Raw genomic sequence first — 12,840 nt, forward strand, 5'->3', positions numbered from 1 at the left:
AGTGCCTTTGAACAGGTTATGGTAGTAAGTGCTAGCTGCACCGGTTTGTCAAGAACTGCAACGCTGCTGGGTTTTTCATGCTCAATATCCCATGTGTATCAAGAATAGTCCACCACCAAAAGGACATCCAGCCAACTTGGCAACTGTGGGAAGCATTGGAGTCAACATGGGCCAAATCAAATCAAATTGTATTGGTCACATACACATTTAGCAGATGTTATTGCGGGTGCAGCGAAATGCATGTGGAATCCCTGTGCAACGCGATAGACACCTTGTAGAGTCCATGCCCCGACGAATTGAGCCTGTTCTGAGAGCAAAGTCCTGAGTGGGGAGGGTTCTGCCACTCAATATTAGGAAGGTGATCTTATGTTTTGTGCACAGTGTATGTGATGTGAAGGCAGGTTTGCCTTACCATGCCAATTACTGCCCCGCTGTGGTCAATTGGGGCACTGTCAAAACCCTAATTCACAGAAAGATTCAGGGCTAAAAGGAACGGGTGGCTGCGGTCTGTTAGCAATCACCTGCTGGTTGTTGTTGAACAGCAGCTATTCAACATGTATAATTGGAGGATAATCTGGACAGAGGCAATAGAATGGTCACACGCTGCTTCTAGGTACAGTCTGCCATCAGCTGCTCTAGCATGTTGTCTCTGAAACATCTGTGAATTAAATGCGTACTGAGAGCAGAAGATCTGATCACTGTTGTGGTGAAACCATTGGACAAGTAAAATAGTGAACATTTTTAAATTAATTTATATAAAATGTTTAAAAATCATTTATCCACTGAAGTGGAACAAATATCCATCTCTTGTATCTTCTTTAGTTTGGAACATATACAATCTGAAGACAGACTCGTCAGGTTGTCGGAACAGAATAAAATAATCAAGCAAAGGGTCTGTCCACAAAGTCACCACAGCCAAGGATAACGAGAGAAAAAAAATAAGATTACCAAGTGCAGATCTGGTCTGGTTTTAAACAGCTATTTTCTTCTGTTAAATGTACAGTTAAAGCTAGAATCCTTAGTTGCTACATCCATTTTCTGACTTAAATGAATGATATATACCCATCAATTCTTGAATAATAACTTATAAAAACGCCTAATGAGCTTAGTTCAACTCTCGTACCCCATCAGAATATAAACATTTTCTATGTTTGTAAACAATGTAAATGTAAAGCATATCATGGATAGTCAGTCCTGGCATCCATAGCCCCATCTGTCAATCTGAGAGTGGTTACATTTCTCCAGGCCCATCCCTCAGGTTCTGACCAAACAGAGGTGGAATGACCCCTTTGGTACAGTTTCAACTAAGAATTCAAGCGTTAACGGCTCAGGTACTTTTCTGTAGTCTGTTACATGAAAGCTCGATGAGGAGGCAGGCATCTGATCAACTACACATGGAATTAATATGTTTATATCTTACTGGTTATCTGTGCAAGTATGAAAATATGTAAGTGTAACAAAGCAAATTGATTTGGATATGACAGAACATGGATTTGACAGGGGGGGGGGGGGCACTCCATTGATAGAATTGTAAAAATAAACGACACTGAACAGAAAAAAAGTCCACATACAAAGTAACAGCGAGAATGTTGAAGTTCAGGTGGAGTGATTGAAATGTCAGACCCCACTGCTGTAATGCTTTCTTTATTTCAATTATTAGGACTTTTTTTTTACCTATATAAATGAAAATACATCCAAAACAGATCCTAAGGTCCACATATGAACAACAAAATACTGCATTACTACTTAGAGCTGCAATAAGGCTAGTCAGTATATGAAAGGCTAGCTGCCAAAGGTCAAGGAATTGGCTGTTTTGATCCCCTTTTCTGAATGCACTCATTGATATTTCATGTCTGCGTCAAATGCTTGTCATGCTGCTAGTTGGTCACCTCATCCAGTCATCCCATGGGTCCGTTGAGTGGTGCCCTTGACCGTGGCCCCCAATCTGCACTGAGGTAGTTGAGACAGAGATGCCGTGCGACCGCCGGGCTAACATGGGCCTCAGTCAAACTGGTCGCTGCAGGTGGTCAAAGTTCAGCTCATCATGTTAAAGGTTAATTGTTGTTAAGGCTTCCTGTGGTCTTGGAGTAGTCGTCATCCTCCTCCTCCGTGGCGATGTCTCACAGGGGACCTTCAAATTAGAGTTCTACTTTGTCCTTTTTTCAAATCTCAACTAAATGTTCTCTTCAGTCTTTTTTTTTAAGGGGTGGTCATATTTTCCAATCCTCTACAATGGTTAAACCAACTGAAAATCTTCTCCTTTTGGCACCTTGGGAGTCAATGGAAGAAGGGAGAAATACATGGTAGGAAAGGAAAGAAAAAAACAAGATGGTGGCGATGATGCAGAAGACTAGTTGTGGTGGCTGGCTTGGTCATTGGCTGCCGACGAGTCCGTATCTACTGCGCGGGTGGCGCTGTCCCCTTCCTCTGTTTTGATGCGCTTAGCGTTGGGCTGATCGCTGGCCGCCTGGGCTCCGTTCTGTTGTTTGGTCGGGAGGGAGGCTGAAGCGGAGGCATGAGTGGCCAGCAAGTGGAGAGGACTCGCAACAGCTGTGGCTGAACATGGGAGGAAGATGAGGAAAAAAAATAGAAATATTTCAGTGCCGGAATTGATGGAATACTCTGCTAAGTAATCTAATGTCTTAGAACATATGCCAATAAAAAGTGTACTTTTCAAAACAGTGTAGGAAACTCCAGCCAGACAGGGATTCATATGGCACTTCATACTGACAAGTACGCTGCATGAATTCTAGTTAATTAAACAAAAAGGGACAACTCACAACAGTGGCAGGATACAGATGGGGTCAGAGCAGTGGTAGACTACAGATGGGGTCAGAGCAGTGGCAGGCTACAGATGGGGTCAGAGCAGTGGTAGACTACAGATGGGGTCAGAGCAGTGGCAGGCTACAGATGGGGTCAGAGCAGTGGCAGGCTACAGATGGGGTCAGAGCAGTGGCAGACTACAGATGGGGTCAGAGCAGTGGCAGGCTACAGATGGGGTCAGAGCAGTGGTAGACTACAGATGGGGTCAGAGCAGTGGCAGGCTACAGATGGGGTCAGAGCAGTGGCAGGCTACAGATGGGGTCAGAGCAGTGGCAGACTACAGATGGGGTCAGAGCAGTGGTAGACTACAGATGGGGTCAGAGCAGTGGCAGGCTACAGATGGTGTCAGAGCAGTGGTAGACTACAGATGGGGTCAGAGCAGTGGTAGGCTACAGATGGGGTCAGAGCAGTGGCAGGCTACAGATGGGGTCAGAGCAGTGGCAGGCTACAGATGGGGTCAGAGCAGTGGCAGGCTACAGATGGGGTCAGAGCAGTGGCAGGCTACAGATGGGGTCAGAGCAGTGGTAGGCTACAGATGTGGTCAGAGCAGTGGTAGGCTACAGATGGGGTCAGAGCAGTGGCAGGCTACAGATGGGATCAGAGCAGTGGCAGGCTACAGATGTGGTCAGAGCAGTGGTAGGCTACAGATGTGGTCAGAGCAGTGGCAGACTACAGATGGGACAGAGCAGTGGTAGACTACAGATGGGGTCAGAGAAGTGGCAGGCTACAGATGGGGTCAGAGAAGTGGCAGGCTACAGATGGGGTCAGAGCAGTGGTAGACTACAGATGGGACAGAGCAGTGGTAGACTACAGATGGGGTCAGAGCAGTGGCAGGCTACAGATGGGGTCAGAGCAGTGGCAGGCTACAGATGGGGTCAGAGCAGTGGCAGGCTACAGATGGGGTCAGAGCAGTGGCAGGCTACAGATGGGGTCAGAGCAGTGGCAGGCTACAGATGGGGTCAGAGCAGTGGTAGACTACAGATGGGGTCAGAGCAGTGGCAGGCTACAGATGGGGTCAGAGCAGTGGCAGGCTACAGATGGGGTCAGAGCAGTGGTAGACTACAGATGGGGTCAGAGCAGTGGTAGACTACAGATGGGGTCAGAGCAGTGGCAGACTACAGATGGGGTCAGAGCAGTGGCAGGCTACAGATGGGGTCAGAGCAGTGGCAGGCTACAGATGGGGTCAGAGCAGTGGCAGGCTACAGATGGGGTCAGAGCAGTGGCAGGCTACAGATGGGGTCAGAGCAGTGGTAGGCTACAGATGGGGTCAGAGCAGTGGTAGACTACAGATGGGGTCAGAGCAGTGGCAGGCTACAGATGGGGTCAGAGAAGTGGCAGGCTACAGATGGGGTCAGAGCAGTGGCAGGCTACAGATGGGGTCAGAGCAGTGGTAGACTACAGATGGGGTCAGAGCAGTGGTAGACTACAGATGGGGTCAGAGCAGTGGTAGACTACAGATGGGGCCAGAGCAGTGGCAGGCTACAGATGGGGTCAGAGCAGTGGCAGGCTACAGATGGGGTCAGAGCAGTGGCAGGCTACAGATGGGGTCAGAGCAGTGGCAGGCTACAGATGGGGTCAGAGCAGTGGCAGGCTACAGATAGGATCAGAGCAGTGGTAGACTACAGATGTGGTCAGAGCAGTGGCAGACTACAGATGGGGTCAGAGCAGTGGCAGGCTACAGATGGGGTCAGAGCAGTGGCAGGCTACAGATGTGGTCAGAGCAGTGGTAGACTACAGATGTGGTCAGAGCAGTGGCAGGCTACAGATGGGGTCAGAGCAGTGGCAGGCTACAGATGGGCTCAGAGCAGTGGCAGGCTACAGATGGGCTCAGAGCAGTGGCAGGCTACAGATGGGGTCAGAGCAGTGGCAGGCTACAGATGGGGTCAGAGCAGTGGCAGGCTACAGATGGGGTCAGAGCAGTGGTAGGCTACAGATGGCACAAGAGCAGTGGCAGGCTACAGATGGCACAAGAGCAGTGGCAGACTACAGATGGGACAAGAGCAGTGGCAGACTACAGATGGGACAGAGCAGTGGTAGACTACAGATGGGACAGAGCAGTGGTAGACTACAGATGGGGTCAGAGCAGTGGTAGACTACAGATGGGACAGAGCAGTGGTAGACTACAGATGGGACAGAGCAGTGGCAGGCTACAGATGGGGTCAGAGCAGTGGCAGGCTACAGATGGGGTCAGAGCAGTGGCAGGCTACAGATGGGGTCAGAGCAGTGGCAGGCTACAGATGGGGTCAGAGCAGTGGCAGGCTACAGATGGGGTCAGAGCAGTGGCAGGCTACAGATGGGGTCAGAGCAGTGGCAGGCTACAGATGGGGTCAGAGCAGTGGCAGACTACAGATGGGGTCAGAGCAGTGGTAGACTACAGATGGGGTCAGAGCAGTGGCAGACTACAGATGGGGTCAGAGCAGTGGCAGACTACAGATGGGGTCAGAGCAGTGGCAGGCTACAGATGGGGTCAGAGCAGTGGCAGGCTACAGATGGGGTCAGAGCAGTGGCAGGCTACAGATGGGGTCAGAGCAGTGGTAGGCTACAGATGGGGTCAGAGCAGTGGTAGACTACAGATGGGGTCAGAGCAGTGGCAGGCTACAGATGGGGTCAGAGAAGTGGCAGGCTACAGATGGGGTCAGAGCAGTGGCAGGCTACAGATGGGGTCAGAGCAGTGGTAGACTACAGATGGGGTCAGAGCAGTGGCAGACTACAGATGGGGTCAGAGCAGTGGTAGACTACAGATGGGGTCAGAGCAGTGGCAGGCTACAGATGGGGTCAGAGCAGTGGCAGGCTACAGATGGGGTCAGAGCAGTGGCAGGCTACAGATGGGGTCAGAGCAGTGGCAGGCTACAGATGGGGTCAGAGCAGTGGCAGGCTACAGATAGGATCAGAGCAGTGGTAGACTACAGATGGGTCAGAGCAGTGGCAGACTACAGATGGGGTCAGAGCAGTGGCAGGCTACAGATGGGGTCAGAGCAGTGGCAGGCTACAGATGTGGTCAGAGCAGTGGTAGACTACAGATGGGTCAGAGCAGTGGCAGACTACAGATGGGGTCAGAGCAGTGGCAGGCTACAGATGGGCTCAGAGCAGTGGCAGGCTACAGATGGGCAGAGCAGTGGCAGGCTACAGATGGGGTCAGAGCAGTGGCAGGCTACAGATGGGGTCAGAGCAGTGGCAGGCTACAGATGGGGTCAGAGCAGTGGTAGGCTACAGATGGCACAAGAGCAGTGGCAGGCTACAGATGGCACAAGAGCAGTGGCAGACTACAGATGGGACAAGAGCAGTGGCAGACTACAGATGGGACAGAGCAGTGGTAGACTACAGATGGGACAGAGCAGTGGTAGACTACAGATGGGGTCAGAGCAGTGGTAGACTACAGATGGGACAGAGCAGTGGTAGACTACAGATGGGACAGAGCAGTGGCAGGCTACAGATGGGGTCAGAGCAGTGGCAGGCTACAGATGGGGTCAGAGCAGTGGCAGGCTACAGATGGGGTCAGAGCAGTGGCAGGCTACAGATGGGGTCAGAGCAGTGGCAGGCTACAGATGGGGTCAGAGCAGTGGTAGGCTACAGATGGGGACAAGAGCAGTGGCAGACTACAGATGGGACAAGAGCAGTGGCAGACTACAGATGGGCCAGAGCAGTGGTAGACTACAGATGGGCCAGAGCAGTGGTAGACTACAGATGGGGTCAGAGCAGTGGCAGGCTACAGATGGGGTCAGAGCAGTGGCAGGCTACAGATGGGGTCAGAGCAGTGGCAGGCTACAGATGGGGTCAGAGCAGTGGCAGGCTACAGATGGGGTCAGAGCAGTGGCAGGCTACAGATGGGGTCAGAGCAGTGGCAGGCTACAGATGGGGTCAGAGCAGTGGCAGGCTACAGATGGGGTCAGAGCAGTGGCAGGCTACAGATGGGGTCAGAGCAGTGGCAGGCTACAGATGGGGTCAGAGCAGTGGCAGGCTACAGATGGGGTCAGAGCAGTGGCAGGCTACAGATGGGGTCAGAGCAGTGGCAGGCTACAGATGGGGTCAGAGCAGTGGCAGGCTACAGATGGGGTCAGAGCAGTGGCAGGCTACAGATGGGGTCAGAGCAGTGGCAGGCTACAGATGGGGTCAGAGCAGTGGCAGGCTACAGATGGGGTCAGAGCAGTGGTAGGCTACAGATGGGGACAAGAGCAGTGGCAGACTACAGATGGGGTCAGAGCAGTGGCAGACTACAGATGGGACAAGAGCAGTGGCAGACTACAGATGGGACAAGAGCAGTGGCAGACTACAGATGGGCCAGAGCAGTGGTAGACTACAGATGGGCCAGAGCAGTGGTAGACTACAGATGGGGTCAGAGCAGTGGTAGACTACAGATGGGGTCAGAGCAGTGGTAGACTACAGATGGGGACAGAGCAGTGGTAGACTACAGATGGGGACAGAGCAGTGGTAGACTACAGATGGGCCAGAGCAGTGGTAGACTACAGATGGGGGCAGAGCAGTGGTAGACTACAGATGGGGTCAGAGCAGTGGCAGGCTACAGATGGGGTCGGAGCAGTGGCAGGCTACAGATGGGGTCAGAGCAGTGGCAGGCTACAGATGGGGTCAGAGCAGTGGCAGGCTACAGATGGGGTCAGAGCAGTGGCAGGCTACAGATGGGGTCAGAGCAGTGGCAGGCTACAGATGGGGTCAGAGCAGTGGCAGGCTACAGATGGGGTCAGAGCAGTGGCAGGCTACAGATGGGGTCAGAGCAGTGGTAGGCTACAGATGGGGTCAGAGCAGTGGCAGGCTACAGATGGGGTCAGAGCAGTGGTAGACTACAGATGGGGTCAGAGCAGTGGTAGACTACAGATGGGGTCAGAGCAGTGGTAGACTACAGATGGGGTCAGAGCAGTGGCAGGCTACAGATGGGGTCAGAGCAGTGGCAGGCTACAGATGGGGTCAGAGCAGTGGTAGACTACAGATGGGGTCAGAGCAGTGGCAGGCTACAGATGGGGTCAGAGCAGTGGCAGGCTACAGATGGGGTCAGAGCAGTGGTAGACTACAGATGGGGTCAGAGCAGTGGTAGACTACAGATGGGGTCAGAGCAGTGGCAGACTACAGATGGGGTCAGAGCAGTGGCAGGCTACAGATGGGGTCAGAGCAGTGGCAGGCTACAGATGGGGTCAGAGCAGTGGTAGACTACAGATGGGGTCAGAGCAGTGGTAGGCTACAGATGGGGTCAGAGCAGTGGTAGGCTACAGATGGGGTCAGAGCAGTGGCAGGCTACAGATGGGGTCAGAGCAGTGGCAGGCTACAGATGGGGTCAGAGCAGTGGCAGGCTACAGATGGGGTCAGAGCAGTGGTAGACTACAGATGGGGTCAGAGCAGTGGCAGGCTACAGATAGGGTCAGAGCAGTGGTAGGCTACAGATGGGGTCAGAGCAGTGGCAGGCTACAGATGGGGTCAGAGCAGTGGCAGGCTACAGATGGGGTCAGAGCAGTGGCAGGCTACAGATGGGGTCAGAGCAGTGGCAGGCTACAGATGGGGTCAGAGCAGTGGCAGGCTACAGATGGGGTCAGAGCAGTGGCAGGCTACAGATGGGGTCAGAGCAGTGGCAGGCTACAGATGGGGTCAGAGCAGTGGTAGACTACAGATGGGGTCAGAGCAGTGGTAGACTACAGATGGGGTCAGAGCAGTGGTAGACTACAGATGGGGACTACAGATGGGGTCAGTGGCAGGCTACAGATGGGGTCAGAGCAGTGGCAGGCTACAGATGGGGTCAGAGCAGTGGCAGGCTACAGATGGAGTCAGAGCAGTGGTAGGCTACAGATGGGGTCAGAGCAGTGGCAGGCTACAGATGGGGTCAGAGCAGTGGTAGACTACAGATAAGGGTCAGAGCAGTGGCAGGCTACAGATGGGGTCAGAGCAGTGGCAGGCTACAGATGGGGTCAGAGCAGTGGTAGACTACAGATGGGGTCAGAGCAGTGGTAGACTACAGATGGGGTCAGAGCAGTGGCAGGCTACAGATGGGGTCAGAGCAGTGGCAGGCTACAGATGGGGTCAGAGCAGTGGCAGGCTACAGATGGGGTCAGAGCAGTGGCAGGCTACAGATGGGGTCAGAGCAGTGGCAGGCTACAGATGGGGTCAGAGCAGTGGCAGGCTACAGATGGGGTCAGAGCAGTGGCAGGCTACAGATGGGGTCAGAGCAGTGGCAGGCTACAGATGGGGTCAGAGCAGTGGCAGGCTACAGATGGGGTCAGAGCAGTGGCAGGCTACAGATGGGGTGAGAGCAGTGGTAGGCTACAGATGGGGACAGAGCAGTGGCAGACTACAGATGGGACAAGAGCAGTGGCAGACTACAGATGGGACAAGAGCAGTGGTAGACTACAGATGGGGTCAGAGCAGTGGTAGACTACAGATGGGACAGAGCAGTGGTAGACTACAGATGGGACAGAGCAGTGGTAGACTACAGATGGGGTCAGAGCAGTGGTAGACTACAGATGGGTCAGAGCAGTGGTAGACTACAGATGGGACAGAGCAGTGGTAGACTACAGATGGGACAGAGCAGTGGTAGACTACAGATGGGACAGAGCAGTGGTAGACTACAGATGGGGTCAGAGCAGTGGTAGACTACAGATGGGACAGAGCAGTGGTAGACTAAAGATGGGGTCAGAGCAGTGGTAGACTACAGATGGGGTCAGAGCAGTGGTAGACTACAGATGGGGTCAGAGCAGTGGCAGACTACAGATGGGGTCAGAGCAGTGGCAGGCTACAGATGGGGTCAGAGCAGTGGCAGGCTACAGATGGGGTCAGAGCAGTGGCAGGCTACAGATGGGGTCAGAGCAGTGGCAGGCTACAGATGGGGTCAGAGCAGTGGCAGGCTACAGATGGGGTCAGAGCAGTGGCAGGCTACAGATGGGGTCAGAGCAGTGGTAGACTACAGATGGGGTCAGAGCAGTGGTAGACTACAGATGGGGTCAGAGCAGTGGCAGACTACAGATGGGGTCAGAGCAGTGGCAGGCTACAGATGGGGTCAGAGCAGTGGCAGGCTACAGATGGGGTCAGAGCAGTGGTAGGCTACAGATGGGGTCAGAGCAGTGGTAGGCTACAGATGGGGTCAGAGCAGTGGCAGGCTACAGATGGGGTCAGAGCAGTGGCAGGCTACAGATGGGGTCAGAGCAGTGGTAGACTACAGATGGGTCAGAGCAGTGGTAGGCTACAGATGGGGTCAGAGCAGTGGCAGGCTACAGATGGGGTCAGAGCAGTGGCAGGCTACAGATGGGGTCAGAGCAGTGGCAGGCTACAGATGGGGTCAGAGCAGTGGCAGGCTACAGATGGGGTCAGAGCAGTGGTAGGCTACAGATGGGGTCAGAGCAGTGGCAGGCTACAGATGGGGTCAGAGCAGTGGCAGGCTACAGATGGGGTCAGAGCAGTGGCAGGCTACAGATGGGGTCAGAGCAGTGGCAGGCTACAGATGGGGTCAGAGCAGTGGTAGGCTACAGATGGGGTCAGAGCAGTGGTAGACTACAGATGGGGTCAGAGCAGTGGTAGACTACAGATGGGGTCAGAGCAGTGGTAGACTACAGATAGGATCAGAGCAGTGGCAGGCTACAGATGGGACAGAGCAGTGGTAGACTACAGATGGGGTCAGAGCAGTGGCAGGCTACAGATAGGGTCAGAGCAGTGGTAGGCTACAGATGGGGTCAGAGCAGTGGCAGGCTACAGATGGGGTCAGAGCAGTGGCAGGCTACAGATGGGGTCAGAGCAGTGGTAGGCTACAGATGGGGTCAGAGCAGTGGCAGGCTGGTAGACAGATGGGATCAGAGCAGTGGCAGGCTACAGATGGGATCAGAGCAGTGGCAGGCTACAGATGGGACAGAGCAGTGGTAGACTACAGATGGGACAGAGCAGTGGTAGACTACAGATGGGACAGAGCAGTGGTAGACTACAGATGGGGGCAGAGCAGTGGTAGACTACAGATGGGGTCAGAGCAGTGGCAGGCTACAGATGGGGTCAGAGCAGTGGTAGACTACAGATAGGGTCAGAGCAGTGGTAGACTACAGATGGGGTCAGAGCAGTGGCAGGCTACAGATGGGGTCAGAGCAGTGGTAGACTACAGATGGGGTCAGAGCAGTGGCAGGCTACAGATGGGGTCAGAGCAGTGGTAGACTACAGATGGGGTCAGAGCAGTGGCAGGCTACAGATGGGGTCAGAGCAGTGGCAGACTACAGATGGGGTCAGAGCAGTGGCAGGCTACAGATGGGGTCAGAGCAGTGGCAGGCTACAGATGGGGTCAGAGCAGTGGTAGACTACAGATGGGGTCAGAGCAGTGGCAGGCTACAGATGGGGTCAGAGCAGTGGCAGGCTACAGATGGGGTCAGAGCAGTGGCAGGCTACAGATGGGGTCAGAGCAGTGGCAGGCTACAGATGGGGTCAGAGCAGTGGCAGGCTACAGATGGGGTCAGAGCAGTGGCAGACTACAGATGGGGTCAGAGCAGTGGCAGGCTACAGATGGGGTCAGAGCAGTGGCAGGCTACAGATGGGGTCAGAGCAGTGGCAGGCTACAGATGGGGTCAGAGCAGTGGCAGGCTACAGATGGGGTCAGAGCAGTGGCAGGCTACAGATGGGGTCAGAGCAGTGGCAGGCTACAGATGGGGTCAGAGCAGTGGCAGGCTACAGATGGGGTCAGAGCAGTGGCAGGCTACAGATGGGGTCAGAGCAGTGGCAGGCTACAGATGGGATCAGAGCAGTGGTAGACTACAGATGGGGTCAGAGCAGTGGCAGGCTACAGATGGGGTCAGAGCAGTGGCAGGCTACAGATGGGGTCAGAGCAGTGGCAGGCTACAGATGGGGTCAGAGCAGTGGCAGGCTACAGATGGGGTCAGAGCAGTGGCAGGCTACAGATGGGGTCAGAGCAGTGGCAGGCTACAGATGGGGTCAGAGCAGTGGCAGGCTACAGATGGGGTCAGAGCAGTGGTAGGCTACAGATGGGGTCAGAGCAGTGGTAGACTACAGATGGGGTCAGAGCAGTGGTAGACTACAGATAGGATCAGAGCAGTGGCAGGCTACAGATGGGACAGAGCAGTGGTAGACTACAGATGGGGTCAGAGCAGTGGCAGGCTACAGATAGGGTCAGAGCAGTGGTAGGCTACAGATGGGGTCAGAGCAGTGGCAGGCTACAGATGGAGTCAGAGCAGTGGCAGGCTACAGATGGGGTCAGAGCAGTGGTAGGCTACAGATGGGGTCAGAGCAGTGGCAGGCTACAGATGGGATCAGAGCAGTGGCAGGCTACAGATGGGATCAGAGCAGTGGCAGGCTACAGATGGGACAGAGCAGTGGTAGACTACAGATGGGACAGAGCAGTGGTAGACTACAGATGGGACAGAGCAGTGGTAGACTACAGATGGGGGCAGAGCAGTGGTAGACTACAGATGGGGTCAGAGCAGTGGCAGGCTACAGATGGGGTCAGAGCAGTGGTAGACTACAGATAGGGTCAGAGCAGTGGTAGACTACAGATGGGGTCAGAGCAGTGGCAGGCTACAGATGGGGTCAGAGCAGTGGTAGACTACAGATGGGGTCAGAGCAGTGGCAGGCTACAGATGGGGTCAGAGCAGTGGTAGACTACAGATGGGGTCAGAGCAGTGGCAGGCTACAGATGGGGTCAGAGCAGTGGCAGGCTACAGATGGGGTCAGAGCAGTGGTAGACTACAGATAGGGTCAGAGCAGTGGTAGGCTACAGATGGGGTCAGAGCAGTGGTAGGCTACAGATGGGTCAGAGCAGTGGCAGGCTACAGATGGGGTCAGAGCAGTGGCAGGCTACAGATGGGATCAGAGCAGTGGCAGGCTACAGATGGGGTCAGAGCAGTGGTAGACTACAGATGGGGTCAGAGCAGTGGTAGACTACAGATGGGGTCAGAGCAGTGGCAGGCTACAGATGGGGTCAGAGCAGTGGCAGGCTACAGATGGGGTCAGAGCAGTGGCAGGCTACAGATGGGGTCAGAGCAGTGGCAGGCTACAGATGGGGTCAGAGCAGTGGCAGGCTACAGACGGGGTCAG

The 12,840-nt window shown here is 54.4% G+C and overlaps 1 protein-coding gene across 1 annotated transcript in view; it reads right to left on the reverse strand.

Annotated features, from left to right (window-relative positions):
* Positions 1-1,628: 1,628 nt before the first annotated feature.
* The window catches only part of LOC118365624 (forkhead box protein K2-like), a 49,237-nt gene continuing 38,025 nt past the window's right edge, over positions 1,629-12,840 (reverse strand). The window contains exon 9 of the mRNA XM_035747987.2: positions 1,629-2,556. Coding sequence (XP_035603880.1) covers positions 2,351-2,556 — 206 coding nt within the window. The 3' untranslated portion in view covers positions 1,629-2,350. The remainder of the gene's footprint in view (positions 2,557-12,840) is intronic.

Source organism: Oncorhynchus keta, chromosome 32, assembly GCF_023373465.1.
Source record: "Oncorhynchus keta strain PuntledgeMale-10-30-2019 chromosome 32, Oket_V2, whole genome shotgun sequence".
NCBI classification, from domain to species: domain Eukaryota; kingdom Metazoa; phylum Chordata; class Actinopteri; order Salmoniformes; family Salmonidae; genus Oncorhynchus; species Oncorhynchus keta.